This window comes from Chiloscyllium plagiosum, unplaced genomic scaffold, assembly GCF_037043375.1.
Source record: "Chiloscyllium plagiosum isolate Xiang-an unplaced genomic scaffold, Cpla_swu_hap1 HiC_scaffold_32, whole genome shotgun sequence".
NCBI classification, from domain to species: Eukaryota; Metazoa; Chordata; class Chondrichthyes; order Orectolobiformes; family Hemiscylliidae; genus Chiloscyllium; species Chiloscyllium plagiosum.
The window spans coordinates 31918026-31945883 of record NW_028270170.1 but is presented as its reverse complement, the minus strand read 5'-3'; the positions used below and the strand labels follow the sequence as shown (position 1 = coordinate 31945883).

Sequence of the window (27858 nt, the reverse complement as noted above, 5' to 3'; positions counted from 1 at the left end):
CTGAGAAGCTTGACTCATTTGACCCTGCCATCAAAGACTGGGCCCAGTATGTGGAAAGATGCCATTATGATTTTCTGGGCAAATGATGTTGGGGCAGATGAAAAGCAATGAGTAATTTTCCTGACAGCTTGTGGACCGGCAGTTTTTTTGGTATTAAGAGCCAAACTTTGAGACGCTATCGGTTTTTACTACTCAATTCAAGGAACAGGGAAACCCTATCAGGCGGTTTGACTAGATTAAGACAAAAAAGAAAGAAAAAAAATAAACAGGCCTGTCTCACCTGCACACACACAACATGGGTGCTGGGGAATAAAATAAGCACTACTGCAGTTAGGCGGCAGTGTGGGGGTTTAAAAAAAAAGACAACAATAAAAATATCAGAAATGTTCAACATCCTGCTTACTCAGAGCTGGCTCTGAAAAAAACCCAGAAATGTCAGAGATTCTGTTCACTCTGAGAACTGTTTCTGAGGGAGCTGGCTCAGTGGCAAAGACACTCTCCATGTTTAAAAAAAAGAACAGAAAAAAAATAAACAGGACTGTCTCACCCGCACACACACGACATGGATGCTGGGGAAAGAATAAGCACTACCACAATTAGGCGGTAGTAGGAGGGTAATTAAAAAAAAGAAAAAGGAAAAAAGAAGATTTTTTAAAAATAAACAGGACTGTCAGAGGTTCTGTTCACTCAGAGAGCTGGCTCTTAGGGAGCTAATATTAGTGTCAAGGATAATTGGTAATGGGATATTAGCCTCTATGGAGTTATTCCAATTTCAATCCAAACAAAGCTTGAAGGCTAAGTGTTTTCTCAAATTATACTGAAATGAAAAACTAAAGGACCACCTATGAGCATCTAGCACTGAAGAAGCCATAGTTTAATGTGACTACTGCTGAGGATAGGAAAGATTACATACCATGTAGTATGGAAGAGAAGCACAAGAGGAAGGAAATAAGAACATACGAAAAAAGCATCAGAAATGCTTTACATAAAGCAGATCAGAATGGAGTCCCATTTTTTTCCAATAGATTTATTGACATCAGTTAGACAGGGATCATTATCAACATAATACCAAAACAACAAATCATTTGAGATTTCCATAGAACCTTTTCCTCTTTCACATTAGCATTAAATTTCATTCATAATTTATGAACTAATTTTACACATTGAGATGATCTCCACATCAGCGTCTCGGTTTACTAAATTATTCTATAATTTCTAGTGATCTTTCCGATTATAATTTTAATAATGTCTGTTGCAAATAGTCAACAAAAAAGTTACACTTACATACAGTGCCAGAATTAATTACTGCTAAACTGTAGAATAATTTAATTGCAGCCATATTCTAAATTTTATTACACCTTCATGGTTAAAGTGCCTCCGCAGCATCCCAGTTCTTCCTATTTAAAATTTAGAGCATTTTGTATCAGATATTTAAGAATAAAATACACAATGTGAATTCTTTGGCAATTTGAAAGCCTAATATAAAAATGTTTTGCATTGCAATAGTTTATTTTTCCAAATATCACAATTTTTTAAAAAAAAGATTCTTCTAAAGGAGATCTCACTGGGCGGTGGTGCCTGGTCACCAATCACCCTGCCCCTCTTGGCCCAAATAGTCATCGCCACATTCAATTTTTTGATAATGAGAATCAGCAAGTCCAGTTGTGTTCTCTTCTAGCACTCATCATAAGTGCACTTCACCCACAGGATCACTAGATATTATCATTTATCTCATCGCCATTTGTAAATTTTGCCATATGCAAACATATATGAAGGTAAGAATCACACATACACAGATTAAAATGTTTTCCTTAATTTACAGACTGGCTGACAAAGTTGTGCATTACTTAAAAATTCTGAAATGAAATCAATTTGAGGTTAAATCAACTGTGGTTTAATTTAAATTTTTCCAAACAATTCAAATTATATTCACAATAAATTCTAATAGAGCTTAACTGCTCAACTGTTTCAAAGCTAACAACACAAGTTATAATTTTAGATAAATTATTATGGTTGTAGCATAAGTGAACTTTGCCCATATTGTGGAAATAAGCCAAGCCACAAAGAAATGCCAAAAAAAAATTATCAAGGAAATCCACATCTAACTTGTGAACTTCAGAGTTACCTAGAAGCACACATTTCAAATTGCCTAGTTGATATCTACTTTATATTTAGTTTTTAAAGCAAGCTAAAAGGTAAAGATTATAACAAAAGTACAAGCAAGTGTTCATTTTTACTGTGTCTAGCTAAGGGTTGTACAGTTAAAAGTAAATTTCTACCTTCAAGTTTGCAATAATACACACATCTATTTCTATTTCAATTTTTCAGATGGTATTAATAACCAATGAAAAGCAGATGATTGTCACAAGGTTGGAACTATCAAATACTGTTTACAAACGCAAGCTATTAAACCAGACAACTTGACTGGTCCCCCAGTGTCAGCTTATTGTGCAAAGAGAAAATATTACAACCTTTTATTACCATCATAGGAACTACGTGCTAAATTATTACTCACAGCTGCACAATCTATATCACTGAAGTGAAAATTATTCTAGAATTAAACCAAGTTGCATTTTGGTTTGATTGCACTGCCTCTGCTGAGATTCATTGAATAGGAGGTGGAATCGACACAACTTTAATGAAACAAAATGCATGTTTTGGCAGAACCACCACCACGAAAATGAATTTGTTTTCTTACTAGATCAAGATGGACTCAAGCCCCCTCAAACTGTTAGACAGTGTAAAAAAAAATTTCCTGTAAGAAATTTTTAAAAAGCACATTTCTGCAAATACATTGCATGTTGCTTGTTAACTATCTTACACTGTCAATGCATTCTGAGTTTCAGGGGAACCAGGAAGCTGAAGAGAGTGTAATTTGGCCAATGTGAGGAAATTTGTCCTCACCTACACTGGCCCTCAAATGTAATCATGTGTTAGTTCTCTGTTGTAATTAAAGAGGGAATCTTTAATAAATTTGTACCTGCACTTCACCTCAAAAGATTTTTAAAACAAGAGATTCAGCCATTCATAGGTCATACAGCACAGAAACAGACCCTTTGGTCCAACCAGTCCATGCCGACCATAACTGGACCCATCTCCCTGAGCTTGGCCCATATCCCCTCCTCAACAAACCTTTCTTATTCATGTACTTATCTAAATGTATTTTTAAATGTTGTAAGCATACCCACATCTGCTACTTTCTCGAATTTAATTCCCTATGAAACACTCGCTATGTGAAAAAATTGCCCCTTGTCTTATTTCAAGCTTTCTCCTGTCACCTTAAAAAGATTCCTCCTAGTCTTGAAATCCTCCATCTAAGGAAAAAGACACCTGGCATTCATCTTATCTTTATTCATCATGATTTTGTTAATCTCTATCCCCTATGCTCCAGTGAAAAAAGGCCCAGCCTACTGTCCGACATTTACTTATAATTCAAACCCTTCATTCCTAGTAGCAACCTGGTAAATCACCTCTGAACCCTCTGCAGCTTAATAATATCCTTCCTATAACAGGGAGACCAGAACTAGGCAGAGTACTTCAGGAGAGACCTCACCAATGTCCCGTACAACCTCAAAATAATGTCCCAACTCCTATACTCAATGGTCTAAGCAATGAAGGCAAATGTTTGCTGAACACCTTCTTAACCATCCTATCTATGTTTGATGGAAACTTCAAAAAATGTTGTAACTAAACCTCTAGGTCTCTCTGTTCTTCAACATCAGCCAAGGCCCTATTTATAACTGTATAAGTCCTACAATAACTTGCATTTATCCAAATAAAACTCCATCTACTAAGTCTCCTAAAGGACTCCCTTCCACTCAGACAACAGATCATCAGAGATTCTTTGAAAGTTATTTAACTACAACAACTTGTAATCATAGCATGACAGCAACTGTGTTAAAATCTAGTTATCTGACTGGGAAGTTTACATGAACAGCACCAAAACTTCAAAACTGATGGACTAGGAATTGTGAATTCCTAAGTAGGGGGAACATAATAATTCCTTCTTGAGCATTCTGTTCTCCTCGCCCATCCCATCATTGGTAGTTAAGCCTGTGGCCCACTGAATCCATCTCTAAACGGACAATTTAGTGCAACACTCTTTTGCATTTTAGGATTAAATGGGTCTGTATTTGATATCTGCAAAGACAAGAATGGTGGAAAACAATAATATTGAAAACTGTGTCATAATTTAGCACAAAGTTAAAAATCACAACACCATATTATAGTCCAACAGGTTTATAATTTGATGTTGTGTGATTTTTAACTTTGTCCACTCCACGTCATACTTTAGCACTCATTTCCTTGATGTATCTATAAAAGAAATTCAAGAAGCTTGGCAGCGGGGGCAGGGGGGTAGGAGAGGTGCAAAATTCTGCAACAGGAACTAAATTCTCATATTCTTTTCTCATTCATTGTCTAAGGTAAAAACCTGTAGTGGCACAGTTTGCTCCCTTAAGCAACAGAAATAATTTCCTGAATTAAAATTTCTAATAATTATAAATTGTTTATCAGCTAAGGTCAATAAATAAACCTGACAAATCAACAATAAAACAGTTTAATCAAGAAATAAATATGTCATGTAGCTATAGCCAAAATAACTCTGCTACTTCCTGAGATGTAGGGCAATGACATGCTGTAGTTTTTACATTCAGGGTCTCTAATCCAGAGCAGGTTCTAATTGCACGGAGGCCACATCCATGCTACTCCAAGATGACCATGCAGGCCTTCCCAGAAGAGTAAACCATAAAGATCACAACATTCCAGGAGCTGTTTTGGTTAGTATGAATCATTTCAATGTATTTCTCTAAATCTCAGTTCTGTGAGCTGATGTATGCTTGAAAAGATGATACAAGACATAAGTGTTTATAAAAAGGTGTTAAACAATATCAGAACAAAGCTTGGACCCCAAAAAAGGTTCAGAGGGATCTGAATTATGTTAACTTGGCTTGGATTAAAATTCATTGAGCCTGGCTGGATGTGGATGTATCGGTCTCTCAGAAATGAAAAGAATGCACATAATTTTATCGCTATTATCTCAAAATAGGTTTACATGACAACATTGTTTTCCCATAGCAGTCAGATTACCAACGTAACTATTTATGGTTTTATTTATAATGGGCCTTTTCTGTGGAGGGATTTCCTTTATTAACTTCTCAAATGTTATCAATTTATCTCTCTCCCCTCTTCAGGACTGGGGAAGAACATTGGACAGAGGGTAAAAAGGATTACTGTCCAATTTACGCAGCGACAAATTTTGCATCTCAGTAAGTAATGAGTAACACAGGGTATCAGATGAACAATAGCAGTATTTTAAGATACTAAGACCAACTGCCAAAGAATGCACAAACATCATCACAATTATTTCAAACTAACTAGTTTTAGTCTTGTTGCATTCACACACTTTCACCCTGCAGTGTACCTCTTGGCTCTGACAATGTAGTGCTCTGCATATCTGGTGAAATTATCATTTTAATTAACTTAAAATACATCAATCCCTGGAAGATATATATTGAGTACTATATTTTACAGCTGCAGTTAAAGAGGAAAACTATTTTAATGTCTAAACTTTGACTGATTGTTTTATTTTAGCAGAAGACATCAGTACAATTCAAGACATTTTCGTACTTCGAGTTCAGATCCAGTGTCATTGGTATACATTACGTACTGACACCAGAGTAGCAGCACAGTGCAGTTCATGTTCTTTAAATAATTTATTAGTAATATCTCCTTTCCAATGCAATTTCCAGGTGTTATGTTCCCTGATTTTAGTATTTTCCATAAAGGTCTTGCGGAATTTCTCAGTTAATTTCTTTTGAATCAGCAGAATTATCTAATTGTTTCTTTTCCATATAACGCATCAGCAAGCTTGACAAAAATTTGAAAATTTTCTGTTACTCTATTTATTTCTGTTGTAATACAATTGAATGTCATGCAAGTCATTATCCAGTTTAGTACTTGTTTAGATTAACGTTTAATGAAACTAAACTAGATTTAAAGCAGCAAGATTTTATTTGTGGCTGAAAAACTCTTCTCAGGAGAGCACAGAACTAGGTCCTTTTGCTTCCCTTACATATCAATCACTTGGACTTAAATGTAGGGGACATATAGGGGGAGGTCAAGCCTTTTGAAGAAAGCGAGCCCAGAATGGCCAGGCACTTATGGACTGTGGTGTTGAACTTTTAACTATATTTCTTTGTTTTTCTAATTTTCAGTAAGAAGAACTGTAACGTTAAACATTGAGTTTTTTTTTACTTTTGACTTTTTTGTCATGTGTACTCAAATACAAAAGTACCGGAGTACAATGAAGAGTGTATAATATTTTTCTGCTTTGTGCCAAAGGTAGTGCATGTAGGTACCTTGTACCTAAGAAGACACCATAAGTGGAGAGTTGTAAACTTTTCATTGTACTCATGAGTACATGTGATGACAATAAATCTAAACCTCTTGTAGCATGTAATAAGTACCTGGACATTCACGTGAAATCCTGTAACCTGCCATATTATGGATTGAAAGCTGGGAAACAGGAGGAGGCTGAACAGGCTTTTTATGCAGACAGAGACATGGTGGACTGAATGGCCTCCTCTGTCTCCAAACATTTTGTGGCAAGTCCCATTCAAACAAGGAATGCGATAGAAAGCTTAAAATCTTTGAATTATACACCAGTAATCCCAAATCCCTAATGGTTACCCATCCACTATTTAATTAATGCATCTCACTGACATTTCTGAGGTGATTCCTTATTTGGGTATTTCAAATAGTTTTTGTATTTAGTTTTGGACGGTGGAAACTTAATGTTTGAGTTAACAAATTATAGAAATGGAAATTGAAGAATGATATTTTATATTTTCCCCTTCAGAAATCTAAATATTGTACCCCTTTCAACATTCCATATTCAGGAAAGATTATAATAATTACCACACACTGATAGAAGATGGCTATATTAATCTGTGGTGAATAGGTTTGTAAAGCTGAATACATAAACATGTTCCAGATTGTGTCTATCATTTTAAAAAAAAAGTTCCTTGAGGTTTGAAAGTACAGTGACATATCCTTGAAACAATACCACCATGTCCTGATACAATCTCCCTCCACAAATAATTAGACAAACAGCTCCCAGTAATCTATATATAACAAGAACAGGTGCATTGGTTTCAAAGGCAATCCACATTTAGCATTGGTCACAAATGTTACTGTACATAAAATTACTAGTAATATTGGGTGTGGAAAATAATTGTTAGGCCCTGCTTATTTCAGTAAGCATTAAAATCATGCATTTTAACTGTCAAATTTACTCTATTTCTTCCCAAAGAGCATTTAAGTTGCTACCAGAAAATGGAAATTCTTCTTGAAGCTCTTTTGTGAATTTGAGTGGTACTATTGCCCTGCGCAATCTTGAAGGAAAAGCAATATATCTTCTGCAGACTCCCATGGAACCACTTGAGCTTGAAATGCGGAGGGTTCTGCCATTTTAATCTCGGAGATCAACCGATGCAAAGGGTAGTTCTTCCTTGGAAAGACGACATCTGTTGCTGTCAAGACTATGGACGGGCAGAAGTCATTGTTGCCATCACCAACGTAGAAGATCTTCTCAAATTCAACTTCTTCACTGCGTTCTTCCAAGTGATCGTGCAGGATCTGTCTTTTGCACATGTTGTTGGGGCACTCCTGACACAGGTGGGAATGGTAAGGATTTATCACAAACGTGTTTGTGCTGTCACGGCATGCAGGATTTGTGTATATTTTCTGGAATACATTGCTTATGCCATTTGCTTGAAGAATGCTATTAATAAAAAAGGTGTTTGCATCAGAGATAATAATGCATTCAAATAAATCTGAAGACTCTCTAAGGAACTGAAATAGGGTTAGCATCTCTTTAGTTAGTGGGGTTTCAGCTAGAATCTTTCTCATGCTTTCTTCCTTGACACCCTTTCCACACAGGTACCGGAGGATCTTGCTCGTATGCTCAGTCCAGTGTCCATCCTCAGGAGGCTGCAGCAATTCTTCTGGAAGATTTTGGTCAGGATTACATTTGAGGATGACATAATCAGAGTTGTGTTGAATGATGGTTTCATCAAAATCAAATACAATCAGAAACTTTTTCATTTTACTATGTAGAGTTATCAGATAACAGGTAAAATGCTTCTGCAAAACAAACAAACAAAAATGCATTTAATTTGTTAAGAGAATGTCAAAAGGCTATTATCATGTGTTGTGTCAGTGGTGCTGGGTCATGTTTCCCATTTACTGACCTTAATTACAAAACAAATATAAGAAACAAAGAAGACCTTGCATTTAGACAGTGCCATTTTCCTACTCTGGATGTTCCAATGTTGTTTCCAGGCAATAACTTCATGTTTAAGTCCACTTTAGTATTGTTTATTGGAAACAAATATAAGAGCTAATTTGCACAGGCAATAGGTCGATCTGTTTGATGTTGTTGGTTGATGGATAAATATTTTCCCGGTAAATATCCACACTCTTCAAATTGTGTCAAGGAATCATTTACATGCACCTGAGCAAAGACCCAGGTGTATTAGCCCATTCAACAAACCGGTTGATTCTGATACTTTCAAACTGCAACCACATATCATGTTATTTTCATCAATTTTTAGCTGGTCTGGCACATTGAAACAATAATATATTGTTCTGCCAGCATTTCATCATCCAGTCCTCTTGCAACTATTTATGGCAAGCAAGCAGTATCAACACTTTAGTAGAAGGGACACAGCAGAGGCAAAAATTAACAAAGGAAACATATTTTTGTGACTAATCGTCCTTCATTGCCTTTCTGAAATAACAGCACATAGCTTAGTATCCTGTCATTAAGTCATCCTTTATTTACTTGTGCACAGTAGATGGACTCTGACCAGCCAGCTCAAAGCCAGTCCCTGGAATGAGCAGACTCCCCGAATCCTGTTCATATGTATCACCCAGGGTTCCCTGATTGACCCATATTACAACCTCAATCAAGGATCTCATGATCAATGAGATCCAATCGGCCGTCACTGTAATCATTGCACTTTTCCACCCCCCCCCCCAACCCCCACCAATTAAAAAGAAATGGCCATTTGGCTTAAAAATATTTTTAAAGTAGAATTTTTGATAAAACTGTTGATAAGTCACAATGGTAAATCTGCTCTGAAGTTCAAAACACAGTAAATATTACAATTTTTTTTCAATGCAGAGAGTAGAAAAATAAAACAATGACTTTATGTTTGCATACACACACACACACACACACACACACAATATATGGTCCAGGTCATTTTACAGGTACATTAGGTCAGATAATCAAACACAAGCAGGGAGATTTTAAGTAGTCTTCTGTCAGAATCAGAAATGCAGGAGCCTTTAAGGTTCAAATAGATATTTTCTGAATCAACCTATTCATAGATGTTCCCTCTGCAGCAGGTGAAATTTGAACCCAGGCTACCTGGTCCCGAAGTAGGAACACTATTACTGCATCATTGACAGCAGTTAATACTCATTACACTTTTTTATTTAAGAACTGCGTTTTTCCTGTGGGTGTTGGTTTCTGCACCGGGAAAAGTGGAAGCTAATATTTGCACTAAAACCCTTGTAAATATCAAAGTCGTTTGCTGTCTATGCCTCATTAGACATACAATGATTTTGATATATTTTGATATCAGTTTATGAAATACCTTGAAAGAGGAAGTGAGGTAAAGAGGTGAAAACAATGTTGGAAGGGAACACCAGACTTTAGGACAGATGCAGAGGTGATCACTAATAGTGCAGCAATTAAAGACCGGAAAGCTCAAGGAGGTCAGGATTAAGGGATGAGAGGTGCCTTGGATGATTGGGTGCTTGTGGCACATTGGTAGTATCCCTACCTCTGAATCAGGAGGCCTAGGTTTAAGTCCCACCTGCTCCAGACGTGTGACAACACATCTCTGAACAGACTTATGAAAAATATCTGACTTGAAGAGTTGTTGGACAGACAGGGCTTTAGAGATAAGAAAAGATGGGGCTTTGGAGAGATTTGAAAATGAGGATGAGGATTTTAAAGTTAAGGTGTTGCTTGACCAGAAGCTAAATATAGGTTAACACACGTGGTATGTACGATGGGTAATCAGAACTTGGTACGGGTTAAGAAACAAGCAGCAGAATATTGGATGAGCTCACATTTATGAATGGTAACATGTGAGTGATCACCTGGAGCATACTGACTTTACATGTCTAAAGTGAACAATAGCAGGAACAAGGGTTTCAGCAGCAGAGGATCTGAAGTAGGGTCTAAAATTGAGCAATGTTATGGAGATGGAAGCATGCAGTCTTAAATGATGGTATTTGCGGTTCAACATGACTCCAAGGTTGTGAATAGTCTGGTATCACCTCAAGCAGCTGCCAGGAAGAAGGATGGAGTCAATAGCTGGAAATGGAGTATTGATGGATATTGAAAACAATAGCTATATTACCCAACAATCCAGAAAAGCTGTAATAAGGTTTACATTTAATTATTTTTGTTCCTTTTTATTGACAGCAGGCACAAATTCTATTAATTGCTGTTGCAATTTACAATTTAATGTACAACCACATTCAATATGGAAATGTATTTTTAGTTCCTTAAATCAGGTTACTCACTGCTTGCCGAATAGACACTTAAAGTAATAATGAAAACCTTGTGCTGTTTTATTAATACAAACTAAGTAGTGCTTATTACAAAAATTATGTTTAAGAGATGATAAAAATAAAAATTACCATCTAAAACTCTGCTCAATTATATTAATTCACGGAAGATGGTAATGTTTGTGGCGATGTGAGTGACATTGAGTGGAAGTCGAAGCCACAATTGCACATTGAAAAATTAGCACTAGTCCTGAGTGTGCCCAGATTGTTGACTATATCCAAAGCAGAAACATCTCCCCAGTCTGAGTGTCAGACAAGTTGCTTTGGGCTAACACGTAGATCCTCAACATTTCGTTTTGATTTCCAACCTTTTCCAGTTAGATTGCATTAACATGAAAAAAAAGCCTAAAAAACATCAAATTAGTTAGAGCCATGTTCTTTTGTGGATATAAAATACTGATCTCTGTGCTGTACCTTACAGATTCAACTGTTTATTCTAAAAAAAATCATGCTCTAAATCAACTTGGAGTGGTATTGCTACATAATGATTCCACATAACTCCTTTGATTCATGAATAGTTTCTATGGTTGCTTTTTATTTTCAATATAGCTGAGGCAACAAATTGCTATTCTTGTGTTATTAGGAGTCTTTTTTTTCCAAAAAAAATAAAAGGAATCATGATTGATAAAATTGTCTCAATTCTATGCCTATTTTATAAGTGGTTTACTGACAATATTTTGTTAATGACATAAAAAACACAACAGTTCATAGTTATTTTCTTCTCCATTACTACATAAATTCACAACAAATATTTTATTTATTGTGTCCACAAATTATGCATTCTCCCAGAGACATTTGGCAATTTGCCCAGTATTCTATCTAAAAATGTCATATTTTGTCTTACAGCTCCAAATTTATTTTAGGCAATTCTTTTTAAAAGAAAGCGGTTCAGGCAAGAAAAATGGTATAATTGATGTCCTAGCCTTTAGCTGAAACAAGTGGGTTATAATCCCATCTTATTGCCGTGACCTTCAATGTGTAACCACAGTTCTACAAAACAGGAGGAAAACACTTTTTTGAGAAGTCTGCCTTCCAATTAAGTAGTTGGGAAGCATGTTGGTTTGATCTGATGAGTTCAGTGCAGTTGCCACAATTTTTCTTCATTTATTTGCACTGCAGTTTTATTCCCTTTATATTGGAAAAAGGCAAAGAAAAAATATAATTTTATTCTCTTCCCTACTCCTCTTAACACTCTTGCTGTTGCCATAGTTCACTGACCGTTCACTGATCAAAGTAAGTGGAAAGTGCTTTGTTCTTTTCTTTGCAAGAATTGGCAGCACCTAATTTGATAGATATGGATTTAAAGAAGATTCCTTTGGTAAGTATCAGCAATATCATGGGAGAGTTGCCTATCAACTCATTCTAAGTTATGGGAGGTTGAGGAGGATCAGTGATTTAGATTAGATTAGATTCCCTATACCGTGGAAACAGGCTCTTCAGCCCAACAAGTCCACACCGACCCTCCGAAGAGCAACCCACCCATAGTCATTTTCCACTGACTAATGCACCAACACTATGGGCAATTTAGCGTGGCCAATTCACCTAACCTGCACATCTTTGGAGGAAACTGGAACACCCGGAGGAAACCCACGCAGACACGGGGAGAATGTGCAAACTCCACACAAACAGTCGCCTGAGGCTGAATCGAACCTTAGACCCTGGTGCTGTGAGGCAGCAGTGCTAACCATTGAGCCACCGTGCCGCCCCAGCCAATGTAAAATGGCTACAATTTTCCAGCTACGATTATAACATGTTCTCAAGTCAATCTGTATCTTAGCAAGAAAGAAAAACATTTTGACATAAGATTTTAATATGTCTTAGAAAGGTCTCAAAAAGTGTTACCCATGTGTTAGCCCTTTAAAAGTGCAGTTATTATTACGTAACTAAATGTGCAAGTCAGCCTGTTCACAAGGCTAAAGCTTTCTGCTGGGTTGTGCCCTCACTGAAATTGGAAAGAAGCACAGAAAAATGATTGAACTTTAAGTGCAAAATATCATCAACATAAAATAAATTTGTTATCTTTTGCACTATTTTTTTTAAAAAGTGCCAGAAGCTGATTCAACCCACAAAACTAGCCCCAAACTCAGAGTGAATTAAATCATGTTCCAACCCCTCTTCCCTCAAAGTTCTACTCACTCATGGATCTTCAAGGGGGTTCTTAAAATTAATCTGCATTTTTGTTTGAAACAGACAGGCACCATTTGGCAAGTTTTAAATATATACATTTTTTTTTAGGTTACATTACAGTGTGGAAACAGGCCCTTTGGCCCAACAAGTCCACACCGACCCGCCGAAGCGCAACCCACCCATACATTTACCCCTTACCTAACACTACGGGCAATTTAGCATGGTCAATTCACCTGACCTGCACATCTTTGGACTGTGGGAGGAAACCGGAGCACCCGGAGGAAACCCACGTAGACACGGGGAGAACGTGCAAACTCCACACAGTCAGTCGCCTGAGGTGGGAATTGAACCCAGGTCTATGGCGCTGTGAGGCAGCAGTTCTAACCACTGTGCCACCCATAAAGAATAACCCACCCAGACCCATTTCCCTCTGACTAATGCACCTAACACTATGGGCAATTTAGCACGGCCAATTCAACCTGTCCTGCACATTTTTGGACTGTAGGAGCAAACCAGAGCACCCAGAGGAATCCAATGCAGACATGTGCAAACTCCAGACAGACAGTCGCCCAAGGCTGGAATCAAACCTGGGACCCTGGTGCTGTGAGGCAACAGTGCTAATGACTGAGCCACCGTGCCGTGTATATACAGTTATTTTAAAGTAATGTTCTGTTATTTATTTAAAATCAGGTTACTCACAAGACTGGATTCTCTTGTTATAAATAGCTTTTTTTTTGTGGTACATTGTATTAGTATAAAGTGCACTGGGCTATCACTGTAATATATCAATATTTTAATTCAATTACAGGAAAAAAAAACTTTTAAAACTCCTATCCAATTGCATTGATCAGGGCAGATTTTTTGTCTGAAGACATGAAAAGTAAGTTTGAATGAAGCCAGGTACATCTTCCAGTATCATTTCAACTCCCCATTAACTCGGTCTTTTAAATAAGAGTGTAAGCGCCCATCTGCATTCCTGCTTGTCGTACCACAGGATCCTGCTTCAAATTGCAGCTCTCTCTTAAAATTCTGGCAGATTAATATTTTGAGTAATTCAGGGATAATGTGGACCATTCCCCTTTCAAGGCTCATCTCCAAAGGCAACAAGAAACACATGGGCCTTATATCCAGGTAGAAATATTGATTAGCTATCTTTAAGAGACCAATTCTCACCTTGAAACTAAATGGACAGCGTAAAGCATAACTGCTGGCAACCTGACATGCTTAACTAGTTTCTGTGACCTTGAAGACACTCATTCAATCCACACAATAAGCACAGCAGCTGCTGCCATTAACTCTTAAGTATAAACACCCTGCATCTATTTCTCAGGAAAACAAATTTAGTCACCTTCAATTTCTAACAAATAAAATCACCCAAGCTTAGTTTCAGCCAGATTTCAGAACAGATCAGTCCCTTTCATTTTACTTCACGTTAAAGGCACAATCCAAAACATGTTATTATCCTCATAAATGTAAAATATTGCACATCTTCCAACTACCAGCTGCTGAAACAGGATCATAAATAGACTACAATAAAACATGCAACCATTATGTCATCCTGAAGCAGCATTTCTTTTTAAAGTGGAGGGCATTCCAATTTATGGCAAATGCCAAGAATCCAGCTTTATTGACTTCTCATCCATCTACAGCTATTGTATTTCAGCAGCAAGTATGGCTTTTCCTAGCGCCATATCTATGTTTACCATCATAAAAGAAGCGGATAAACATCAAAACTAGTTCAAACTAAGGAAAGGAACCACCTATTCCTTCTCCTCAAGGATATACACTACAGATCATGTCAGGACCCCTTTTGAAGAGTTTTGCTTCAGAAGGCAGAGTGTTGCAGATCATCTCTGAAATCTACTGAAAGACCTGAAGCTACAGTCATTTGTCTGCATCACTGTCTCAGAGATTACAGAGGTCATTACTATCCATACCATCTTGTAGAACTCAAGGTCACCTCAGGTAGTCACGGATCACTAGCCAATGACCAGTATTGGCATGTATTCATTAGATCACTGAAGTTCTCCATAGACAATGAGAACGAGACAAGCAGACATTAACTGAGACAGAAAATGATGACAGAAATATATGGAGAGTTGCAAACTGAGAAAGCCAAATACTGTACTGACTGACATACTTTTCCCGACGAAATACTGACTGACATATTTTTACCGACTAAATCAGCCAATACATGCTTCTGAAGAAATGATCTTTGTTTGAATTTGAGCTTTGCTTTGTGGTGTACTTCAGTGATTAGCGCAGTTGTTAATTTTGCAAAGTTGGTTAATTAGTTATTGTTGGATTTTACTGTAATAATAAAAGGTAGTGAGTGTACCAAATATTAAATTGATTAGATTGGTATAAATAGTAAGGGAGTTCTTCTTTATTCTCATTCTTTTGGTGGGCTCTCTGCAATGTCTTCTCCTACTCATCTCCCGCCAATGCCACATTTTATTAATTCCTCATTGGTACCTTACTTGCCGGATCCTTTCCAAACCAAACAGTATTCTCCCTGTTTCTTACTCTTCTGCTAGTTCTCACTAGCTATGGCTTTCTCTTGTACTGGTCTTGGAATTCTCAGAATAAAATTCCTTTGTTTAAATTGGACACACCAAACCTCCTAATAGAATTAAGGATATTTCAAGTTTGTTCAGATCTATGGTGTCTAAATTCACGTATGTCTAATACAGAAAAATAGCAAACTATTAAGATTTTCTTAACAATCAGGAATGAAAGTCTCCACACTTTTAACTTATCAGGATTAATAGCTGAAGAGTTAAGACACCCCAGAAGATACGGGACATGTTAGAAGGTCAATTCAGAGTCAGATTAAACTTGCACATCAATTGATTAAAATTCATGCCTTTTAAACACAAGGCTACAGAATCCATATCCACTTTGATAAGCAGATGCAAGAAAAATCATGTTGTGATCTTTTAGATGATAAGTGAGCAAGCAGAATTTTCAAATTGGTGACCACATCCATTCAAATGGATGCTTTTCAAAAAGCTTTGCCAGAAAAACAACTGTAGTGTCGAAGAACCTAGTGAAGCACGAACATAAGTATGAAGCAATCCTCACAGATTGACAAAGCTTACAAGTCATTAATTACAAACTTGATGCTTGACACAATCACTAGAACTCCCACACGTAGCAACACGTGAAAGTTGCATACACCATGGAAATATCCAGCTTTTGATCATTTTTACAAGATACGTTACAAAGGCAGTGCACTAAGGAAAAGGCTGATGCAGCTACAAAAAGCGATATGCCAACCCAAACAAACCTTGCACAAGGACTATCTTCAATATATAGTAAAGACCATCTGGCATCTTACTGGATGTATAGACATGAAGTGATCTGCATATTAGAATTCGAAAATATTCCCGTGGAGACAAAGAGTGGCATGTATCACACTGTCAATCTCCTAGAAGACATCAATATCATTACACTATCTGAACTTTGGCAAAAATTCTAATTAACTGTCCTCAGAAAACCAATGACTGTTTATTATTAACTTATTGACATAGGCACAAGTGACCATATATTATACCTGTGAATTATAAACAACATATACTCTCAAGACAAGAGACAAAAATCAGTAAAGGTAAAACATACAGCATGTCAGGGGTCACCAATTTCATGTACTGGATCATTCGTATTGGAAAGTACTGTCAAACCACCCAGATGTCAGATAACAGAGGAGAAAGTGAGGTCTGCAGATGCTGGAGATCAGAGCTGAAAATGTGTTGCTGGAACAACGCAGCAGGTCAGGCAGCATCCAGGGAACAGGAGAATCGACGTTTCGGGATGAAGAAGGGCTTATGCCCAAAACGTCGATTCTCCTGTTCCCTGGATGCTGCCTGACCTGCTGCGCTGTTCCAGCAACATATTTTCAGTGTCAGATAATAGAGACAGGCAGATACACCAATATGTGTTACCTCCTACTTGTAACACGCTATGGAATCAGAGACACAACAGAAACCATTGCAGATTATTCAGGAAACACATGCAGAACGAAAGAAGAAAGAGGAACGAACACTTCACTTCCTGTTGAATTAGTGGAGCTAAAATCTCAACTCTCTGACATGGAGAGAGAAATAAAAGCTCAAGGGGAAAACTCTGAACTAACTCAGGTTTAATCCAAACTTGAGAACACCATCTTGATATCAGATATCTCTGCTCAACTCACAAAATGAAAAGAGCCCAGGAGGAGAAATAAAGATAGCAGGTTGAACTCCAAGTTTTGAATCATCAATTCAATGAAAATATTACTAGTTTACAGGAAACAGCTCAGGCTCAGCAGGAACATTTATTGAAACATTGGCTTGAGCTCAAAGCAAAGAAAAAGCATTGGGGAAAACGACAGACCTACAAAACGTAAAGAGGCAGTGCCCACACAATGAGCTGAAACAGTCTTTTCATAAATAAATGCCAGCAATGATGCCTTAATGGAAAAACTTGAGTAGGATATAGAGGAAACTAATGACTGACATGGCAGGTAGGAGAGCTCCAGGTTTCAAAGAAAACAAAAAGAAAAGAAAAACGTTAAGAGGCCGGACAGTTATTAGAGTAGGTTACAAATGGGAAAAGTATATTTGATCAACAGAAGAATTAAATCAATTCATGGTTAAACCAGAAGCTCGAAGCTCTTAACAAACAAACCAATAACAGTCAAGAAGATAGGAACCATTCAAAACAGCTTGAGAAAAAAGATAAGTAAATAGCTAATCTGGAGCAAAGTCTGGCAAGAGTGTGTCAGGCTAAGAACCTTCTGGAAGAGCAACTACAATCCATGAAAGAAAAACATGACAACACAAGCAATAATAACACTGGTGACTCTGAAAATCCACAATACCTCCAGATGATGCCACTCTCCCAAAATCTGGATATATAAACATTTACTTTTATTGTAAACAGCTCTATTGAAAAAAGGAGCGGGTGTGAATGGCATATATGTACCTTTCCTTTAAGATAAGTCATTTTGAAAGGTTCCATGTACTGTGTAAATGTACAAGGTTGCAAACACTGGAATCAGTTGGCTTGTTGTAATGTCTGTTTTATAACTTATAATGTGTTTTACTGTTTTAAATAAATTAATCCACATGGTTAATCAATTCCTAATGATCAATTGATCATAATTAATATAACTACTATTAGCAACAAGTCATATATCTAGAGCTATAATAAACTTCACCTTATCTTGTCCTTGTTCATAGTGTCGAAATCACTCATCTCTTGGTGCAGCATATTATAGACCAGACCAAACCCACTCAAAATATATTAAGATTGTCTAGACCCTAACCTTTTATTTCAAATGTGGAGTGTTGTGTTCCAGATGCAATTCAACTGGTCAACATACCAGATTTGAAGCAAAACACACTTTATTCATACACCTGGAGCGTCGGAGGCTGACGGGTGACCTTATAGAGGTTTACATAAGTATGAGGGGCATGGATAGGATAAATAGACAAAGTCTTTTCCCTGGGGTGGGCGAGTCCAGACCTAGAGGACATAGGTTTAGGGTGAGAGGGAAAAGATATGAAAGAGACCGAAGGGGCAACCTTTTCACGCAGAGGTGGTACGTGTATGGAATGAGCTGCCAGAGGAAGTGGTGGAGGCTGGTACAATTGCAATATTTAAGAGGCATTTGGATGAGTATATGGATAGGAAGGGTTTGCAGGGATATGGGCCGGGTGCTGGCAGGTGGAACTAGATTGGGTTGGGATATCTGGTCGGCATGGACGGGTTGGACCGAAGGGTCTGGTTCCATGCTGTACACATCTATGACACTATGATATAGTTAAAAAATAACAAAAAGAAAATAAAGAAAATTGGCTGAGCTGTAACACTATCAAAATGATTTATCAAATAATAGATACAGTAACTAACTGATCCAATATAGTAACATTCAATAAACAGCCTTTTAACAAAGGAAAATTCAGAAAACCAGATTGTTTCACACGCAACTCTCATGGTAGGAGGAGAACCCCAGCTTTTAACTGTGACCGAAAGATGAAAAAACAGCTTCCACATCTTCAAGATCCCAGCAGCAACCGCTACTAAAAAACTAAAAAAAACCAAAAATCCTGGATCTGTGGGAGCTTGACTATACTCATTCAGGCTGCTTGGATCGTTCCAACTTTAAAAAAGACCTCAAGGCCTCACAAACTGTTTACTCAAGTGACTTTGCACAGATTGTTTGGCGCCTCTGTCTTAAGACCTCCCTTAAAAAAAAGATTAAAAATGGATCTCAAAGGCATAGTATCATGACAAGCAATAATAACAACAACAACCCTTGTTCTTTCTTGGATTTTAAAAATTGGTGACATTGTTTTAAAAAGTGTTAGCCAGACACTGATCTTTCTTATAAGGTTTTGGTGCTCTTTCCCAATTAACAGTTGATGTTGCTTGCTAGAAAATGAAAGTAGCCTTTGAAAGAACCACACAGGAAGAGAAAAGGCTCTTACAGCTTGCAAGTTGAATTGGTGCTTGAAAGAGGAAATATATTCTTTTAATTATTTCAAAAGAACTGTTGTTATTTTCATAGGAGAAATAAGAGGGTTACTTATTCCTTAGAAGGTAAGAAGATAAATGGGGTAGAGGAGCAGAGAGACCTAAGATTCTGTGCATAAACTGTTAAAAGAACTAACAAAGTTGATCAGGCTAGGAGATGAACCAAAGTACTGAGGTTTATAAGAATAGAATACAAAACTAGAAAAGTGCTGTTAATAACCTTGTTCAGACCACCTGTGGAGTTTTATAAAGTGTCCTGGTCTCTGTGCTGCAGAAAAGATACTGAAAACTTGCGAGAATATGGAAAATATTTACAAGAATGTTAGTAGAATTTGAAGGGCACAACTGTCAGGCAAGATTGAAGAGGTTGGAGACCATTTCTATGAGAATGTCAATACTTACCAGAGGACTGGGGTAATTCATTACATTTATAGAGTTCAAGAGGATGGATGGGGGGAAACTGATTCTACTTGTGCAAGTGACCAGAATGATACAATAAGAGCAGCTGACACTTTAAAGAAATAATTTAAGAGTAAATCTTTAAAAGAGTGAAAAGAATGCAGTGATTGTAATAGCAATTAAAGAACAGCTTAATGCATCCATAAAGGGGAAAAGGAATCAAGAGATTCCTTTTAGGATAGGAAGAGGCAATTATGGCATAAGGTGGCTTATGTGGAGTATGAAAGGTAAATCCGCCACACTCCCAGCAGACCATAGGGCTGCTCTCTCATTAGAGGGAGACAACGGAGGTTGGTTTAACTTGAGGGTCATCATGCCTCAGGAGAGGGGACACTTTGAAAAGGAGAGTCCTTCATGGCAGTCTCAGCCAGTGTGGAGATTGAACCCGTGCTGTTGACATCACTTTGCATCATAAACCTATGAACTAATGACTCAGCATAACAATAAGCAATAAGATATATGTCAATATTGTTCCTTCATCATGAGCTTCCAGCACCAGTTTTCCTCAGACACTGATGCATCTTGAACCAGAGGCTTCAATTGCATAAAGGCCAACCTACTAGGTCAGAATTTGTTTAGCATTGCATTAAGTAAAATTCACCAATGTTGGCTGAAAATAATTGACTAGAGTTGACTTAGTATACTAACTTGCTTTTCGGGATCTAAACACTAAATTGACGCAGTACTAATTTTAAACAATGCTTTACTTGAAAGAATAACTTAACATACCTGAACTGGGTCATTTACTGACTACTGGCAACCCTTTATTAGGGAACTTAAAGAAAGTAGCTTATGTGTGACACAATCAGCTGAGTTGATGTTGGAAATACAACCTGACAACATTTCTATGCTCTTTGAGTGAAATGGAAATATCAGCCACAGGGAATTTGTAAAAGCTTTGATCAAAAGCAACACATCAAATGGATGTTTCCCTTTCTCTTGGGGCAAACATTAATGTGTGTGAATGTATGTAAGAGAGTAGGGAGGGTGGGGGTTGATGCGCAAAAAATTTTCCATCAAAGATGATATGGCAGAGCCAATCTTTACATTTAATTGCAATGCATCAGGGTGTGTGTGTGTGAGAGGAACTCCCTTGGTAGAAGAACCTTGTCACCTTCGATATGATTAAATGGTCAATTACAATGATGTTAACATAGCTTTTACTATTTAATTTTAACAATTGCACTGGGTCAAATTTTACAGTGAAAGCAAGGCAAGAACATAACTGCAATCAGCAATGCTTAAAACATGATGTGAGAAAAAGATGGATGACACAGTGGCTTGCACCAGGGACCCAGGTTCAATTCCATCCTCGGGCAATTGTATGTGTGGAGTTTGCACATTCTCAGTGTCTGTGTGGATTTCCTCTGGGTGCTCCAGTCCTCTCCCATAGTCCAAACATGTGTGAGTTAGGTGGATTGGCCATGCTAAATTGTCTATAGTGTCCAGGGATGTGGAGGTTACGTCGGATAGCCATGGGAAATGCAGCGTTACAGGGATAGGGTAGGGGGATGGGTCTGGATGAGATGTTCTTTGGTGTGGACTTGATGGGCCAAAGAGCCTGCTTCCACACTGTAGGGAATCTATGATTCTACAGTAACCCTCATTCTCTTGTCAGACACTTGCAGGTCTTGTGGGAGACGAATGGCATAATTTAGAACTGTTCAGGCAAGAGAGTGTTTTAAGTGATCATATGTCAATCGTTACTGACGTCAGGTCAACATGAGTGAGTGCTTTGTTCCCTGTGACCACCTGACATTTACTCCTGTGATCAGATAGTAAGGAGGCCCCCAGCTCTCCATCTCTCAAACTGACAAACACACAAACTGTCAATGGTCTGAGCTCCAACCTCCGCAGCTATTCATTCAGACATGGCTAGGTGGCCAACTCTTTGCCTCTCCCTTGTGTTGTGTGTGATGCTTTTGAACAAGCACAGTAATCTTGCAGTAGGAATAATGTGAATTGTTAAAACATAGAATACAAAAAAAATGTAGAAATAAAGAAACTGACTGGTGATATTTTATTTATTTTCAGTAGTACCATCCATCACAGACCATCAATTTTAATTCTGTAGTTTAACCTTCTTACAAACGATATTAACAATACTTTTATACCATTACTTTTTAAATCAATGATCATCCAAAATGTCACTGGTTCGAACTAAAAATGCATAATGCGCCTTTATTTCTAGTTCTTTATAGGGAAGAGATATAGCAGAGCCTTCAGGGGCTATTTGGAGTCTGTAACCATATGGAGGAACCACAATTTATTGGATAATCTGGGAAATATTTAATCTTCCCTTTTAATGCTAGGCAAAGACAATCATCCAAATATTAAAAATCATCTGACTGAGAAGTAGACTTCAATGCAAGTGACTGCTAGTCAGGTTTGCTCACCACATTGTTTTGAGTCTACAATCTGTAGCACAACAGTACTCTAAAACAATTGCCTACAGTTAGAACAAAAACTCTCAGGTCAAAGTCAATGTTGACCAATTACTACATTTCATAACCTACCTTAAGTGTTCCAGCTGCTTCTCAATTAATCAATTTATCAATTCAACTGGGATTTTAAAGCATAAAGTAAAATAAAGATAGAAAATGAATAAACATAGGATTAGTCCATCAATGACTCAAAGAGGAAGTTAAAAATCACATAACACCAGGCTATAGTTCAACAGGTTAACTTGGCAGCACTAGCTTTCAGAGCGCTGCTCCTTCATCAGGTGGTTGTGGTTTATCAGGTCCTGATGAAGGAGCGGCGCTCCGAAAGCTAGTGCTTCCAATTAAACCTGTTGGACTATAACCTGGTGTTGTGTGATTTTTAAATTTATACACCCCAGCAGCATGTCCAAATCAAAGAGGAAGGAACCAACATTTTGTTGTGTGAAACCTTCAATAACCAGAGTAGAAAAACATTTCAACTGATTCCAATAGTTTCAAGTTGGTGACTTTCCAGTACTTGTGGCTTTCTTACTCTTCAAGAAAACTTTATACCACATAAAGCAACCCTGTTATGGCTCATCACAGAAAATGTTTCAGTCACATGTAGGTATCAATATTTGGGGAAGATACTGATATCTACATAATCTGCCATTCATTTTGGAAAATCTAAAGAGGACTATTTGTACGTTCAAGAAAGAACCTTTCTTTAGCAGTTTTATGGATTGTTGCCAAACTATTTTGCCAGAAGACTTTATTTGGGAATGAGTCCAGAACAATGATAGATAGAGACCTGCCTTATCTCCATAATTTCAGTAAAAGGACAAAGATCATTTCTAAATGTAGTTCATCAAAAATCAGGATAAAATTGCATGTCTTCTGTGTGTAATAAGATAATTAAATTTTATGGCACTTCCTGATTTTGAGACTTGCCACAGTAAGTTCTTTGCACATAATGAACTGCTAAACAATTGCATGGGGAGGGTTCAATTTCTTAAGGATATTGACAAATATTGCCTTCAAGATGAACAATTTCATAATATTATTCAGATAATGTTTGAGGGAAATTAGGTATACATTAGTGCAGTGCTGACTCCATTCCTATTTTTTCGGGGTCATTCTAGTTTTTCTCGACTTTAGGAGAATGAAAAGAGGAGCTATTGCCATAGACAAGAAGTGTCACAATAATTATTTGACAGCTTCGCACATTTGGAATTGATGAGATCTTTGGCCCCTGGGTGAGTTTGCCGATCAGGTCTCTTGCATTTTATAGATGACAAGAAACCCAGCTGGGAGGATACCTTTTCTTCAAGGTACCTTGAGGAAGATGCCATTCTAAATGTCAAATAGAATGATAAACTTATTATAACAAAATCAAATAAAAAAGAATAAAAAGTTATTACAGTGAGGAGAGACTCCAGAGCAAGGAATATATTCAAGATGGAGTTCTGAGTATACTAGACAGCACTAAGATTCCCACTGCTAATGTTAGCAGTGGCTGGAGCTACAGAATGAAGTCAAACACTTGCTTCATATCCTACAGGACAGTTTTAAAACTAAACATAGGGTCATAGAGATGTACAGCACATAAACAGACCCTTCGGTCCAACTCGTCCATGCCAACCAGATATACCAATCTAATCTAGTCCCACTTGCCAGTACCTGGCCCACATCCCTCCAAACCCTTCCTATTCATATACCCATCCAGATGCCTTTTAAGTGTTGCGATTGTATTAGCCTTCACCACTTCCTCTGGCAGCTCATTCCATACATATACCATCCTCTGCATGAAAAAGTTGCCACTTAGGTCTCTTTTATATCTTTCCCCTCTCACCCTAAACCTATGCCCTCTAGTTCTGGACTCCCCGACCCCAGGGAAACGAATTTGTCCATTTACCCTATCCATGCCCCTCATGATTTTATAAACCCCGAAGGTCGCCTGTCAGCCTCCGACGCTCCAGGGAAAACAGCCCCAGCGTATTCAACTGCTCCCTGTAGCTCAAATCCTCCAACCCTGGCAACATCCTTGTAAATCTTTTCTGTACCCTTTCAGGTTTCACAACATCCTTCCGATAGGGAGGAGCCCAGAATTGCACGCAATGTTCCAAAAGTGGCCTCATCAAAGTCCTGTACAGCCGCAACAGAGAACAATAAATCAACGGTTCTGCTGTTTCTGGTTCTATGCAAATAACACAGGCTAATTCCATGTTAAGGGTGTGGCACTGAAATAAATGGAACACCTTCTTGAAAGCATTCAAACACATTAAAAGTGAGCAGTAAATTAATGTTTTAAAAGAAAACACTGGTTTAGATTATTTTGTTGCAGTTTACAGTGTGGGGGAATCATTGTTAAAACCTCGGTTTGTTCATCCCTGGGATTTTGTCAACAAAGTAACTTTTTATGACCGGACAAACTTCACAAAGACATCAGACTATCTTATTGAGCAGGCAGTGTTGCACAAGGCAACATAACAATCCAACCACACCAAAGCAGGAGACAGTTAATTCTAACTACTGAACATTAACTGTCTCACAAATAAGTTAAAACTCAAAAACAAAGAACTGTGGATGGTGGAAATCATAAACAAAAACAGAAACTATTGAAAAAAACAATAGGTCTAGCAGCATCTGTGGAGAGAAAGCAGAGTTAACATTTCGGGACCAGCGACATTTCTTCAGAAGTGGAGTTCAGACTGCTGAGTTTTTCCAGCAATTTCTTGTTTTGTTTCCATCAAATTCAAGTTGAGCAATGCAAGCTTCACTTCCAGAATAGATATAAAACCATTAATGCAAAATCTTTTGGCACAGGAGTCCATTCTGACCATAATAATTATGTTAGATCTTTGAGAGCTATTCATTTAGATTCATAAACCTATTGTTTCCCTTTTTATTTATAGAATATGTTAAAGTATGTATAGACTTTTTTTGAACACCACTATTAAATCTGTTTATTCTATCATTTTCAGGTAGCGTATTCCAATTCTTAACAACTTGTACAATGAACACTTTTTTTGCTTCATTTTCCTCCAGGTCTTTTCACCTATTATCTATAATCTGTGTTTTCAAGTCACTGGCACAGCATGTCAGCGGAAATATTACGCAGGGCCCTGTTCTTTGGAAGCAGAAACAATGTGTACAAACTGAGCATGTTTCAACAAAATACTGGCAGTCATTCTCTGGCTCATCTCTCAGGGCAATGCCATGACTAATCAAGAGTCAACTTGGCTAGTTTACATTTAAAGAAAGCTTGGTAGTTAACCATCAGTCAACATACAGTGATAAGAAAAAGATTTAAAATGGGTCTGAGGGGCAACGTTTTGATACAGAAGGTAATTCTCTTCTCACACTGGATAACTTTTTTTAGCTTTTACATTGGTATTTCTTGCAAATCCAGATGAATGAAAGACAAAAAGCTTTGATCAATGTCTTTTTTCATCAGTGCCGAATACTTCATATATTATGTTATATGTGGACATTTATGTTAATTCTTTTTTATAACCAAAAATTCCATGGATTCTTCCCTTTCTATGGAAGAAAGTTATGCACTACAATTCTAATTGACATTTAGTGAACTGCTTGAAATTACACAGTAACATATCCACCTGGAGCACAGTTCCTTATGTTATTGGAAATAAATTGCTAGAGATTAGAGAAATACACACAATGGATTATTGAAGAATTATCCTACAGCTGTTTCAAATAAAGTGAGGGTTCGGTGCAAAAGGGTGCTGGGATTGGGGGAAGATTTGACATCGACAACAAAAAGGGTGACATGGTGGCTTAGTGACTAACACAGCTCCTCAAAGTGCCAAGGACCTGGGTTTGATTCCGCCCTTGAAGGACTGACTGCTTGTTATGCAGTTTGCACATTCTCCCCGTGTCTGCGTGAGTTTCCTCCCACAGTCCAAAGATGTGCAGGTTAGGTGGATTGGCCATGCTAAGTTGCCCACAGTGGACATGCTAGGTGGATTAGCTATGGGAAATGGAGGGTTACAGGGATACGGGAGGTGGGTCTGGGTGAAATGCCTTTGAAAGGTCGGTGTGGACTGGATGGGCCAAATGGCCTGTTCTATCACTCACTCCACTCAGCATCAAATCAACAGCCCAACTCTGGTGTGAGTCCGCCCTTGGACCGCGGAATCGAGGGAAGGTTTTTGTATTTAAAAACATTAAAAGCCAGGAACCGGCTTGTCGCCGTGGGGGAATCCTTCACTTTGAGCATTGAGCTGGCATTTGCGCAGTCTGCCTCTCAGAATCCGCTACTGACATTGCAGCTTCCTTCCAGCTTGTCTTTGTGATAAATTGTCAGGCAGTGGAAGGGAGAAGGCAGAAGGAAGCGCGACCGGAATACTTCACTAATTCACTCATTTATATCATTTGTTAAAAAGCTTCAGATGAATGGGGAGAACTTGCGCGGAATCATTGCAACTGTTACACAAATAAACGTCAATGCAGGAATTCTGTTAACCTTGAAGATAGAAACTTTAAACATCTTCCCACACCCCGCATTCACTGTTCTGGGAACTGACCTTCAAATCTGCCAAGGATTTATGCCCAGATCAACAAATACCTTTATCAGCCAATCCTTCAGCCCAGCAAAACCAAACTGATGAGATTCGGGTGAAAAATCTTTTCTTAAGAAAAGCACCTCAGCTGGAGTGTCATTGACACAAAGGAAAACAGTTTGAATTGAATTGAACAGTGAAATCTCCGCTTGCTCCTACCTCCCGCGGAGCATAGACATTTACTTATGCGTATTCAAAAGAAATGTGTGAAACCACGGCGATTGAGAAGAGGGAGAGGGAGAGGGAGAGGGAGAGAACATACATACACTGACATGGAAGGTTCCTCTGACCTAACCTCCTGCACCGAGCGCCTGTTAAAGATGTAACAGTGATGTTTCCAGGGAGCGGGTTCGAGGAAACTGCTTATTTCAGGAGGAGGGGTTTTCTTTTGTGACGCTCCCAGGAACATAACCAATAGAAATCCCAGCAACTTAGAGACAAGTGACTTGGGGACAGAAGGTGGAGCTACCGCGGGGTGCGGGTTTATTACAGACAATCCTTCCCTTTGACTCATCACTTAAGCCCACAGCCGCTTAACAAGTCCAGAGAAATTCAGCATCTGTGGGGAGAGAAACAGACACTGACGTCTCACACCCCTCACCTTCAAGCAGAGACTAAGCACCGTGATTCCAGGTTCTCCAGCTGGGGGAAACAACCTGTCAGCATCTTCATTCCTGATGAAGGGTTCCTGCCCGTAACGTCGATTCTCCTGCTGCTCGGATGCTGCCTGACCTGCTGTGCTTTTCTAGCACCACACTCTCAACTCTGATCTCCAGCATGTGCAGCCCTCACTTTCTCTCAGCATCCACAGTCTCAAAACCAATGAGGCCAGTTCACATTCTCCTAAACGTATAAAAATAGGCCCAATCTACTTCATCTCTCCTCATAGGACAACGCCAATCAACCTTAGAGCCCTGCTAAGACAAATATTTCCTTCTTGTGATATAGGGATTATATGGTACTCCAGATATGGTTGTAATAAATTCCTATACAATTGCAGTAAGATTTCCTTGTTCTTTTACTCTAACTCCCTTGTTGGAAAGCTAACATAGAATTTTCCTTGTGGTGCAGTGGTATTGACCCTTTGTCTGAGCCAG

At 38.2% G+C, this 27858-nt stretch overlaps 1 protein-coding gene across 2 annotated transcripts; it reads right to left on the bottom strand.

The window, feature by feature from the left end:
• Positions 1 to 1006: 1006 nt before the first annotated feature.
• LOC122539968 (phosphoethanolamine/phosphocholine phosphatase-like) lies at positions 1007 to 27117 on the bottom strand. Of its 2 annotated transcripts, none has more exons than XM_043675204.2 (2): positions 27028 to 27117; positions 1007 to 8145 (listed from the first exon to the last, which is right to left on the bottom strand). In XM_043675204.2, exon 2 carries the CDS (start codon positions 8104 to 8106, stop codon positions 7378 to 7380), a length of 729 nt encoding a protein of 242 aa, XP_043531139.2. In that variant the 5' UTR covers positions 8107 to 8145; positions 27028 to 27117; the 3' UTR covers positions 1007 to 7377. The 2 variants fall into 2 exon arrangements, with proteins under 2 accessions (XP_043531139.2, XP_043531140.2); XM_043675205.2 differs by having other exon boundaries at positions 27034 to 27095.
• Positions 27118 to 27858: the final 741 nt, after the last annotated feature.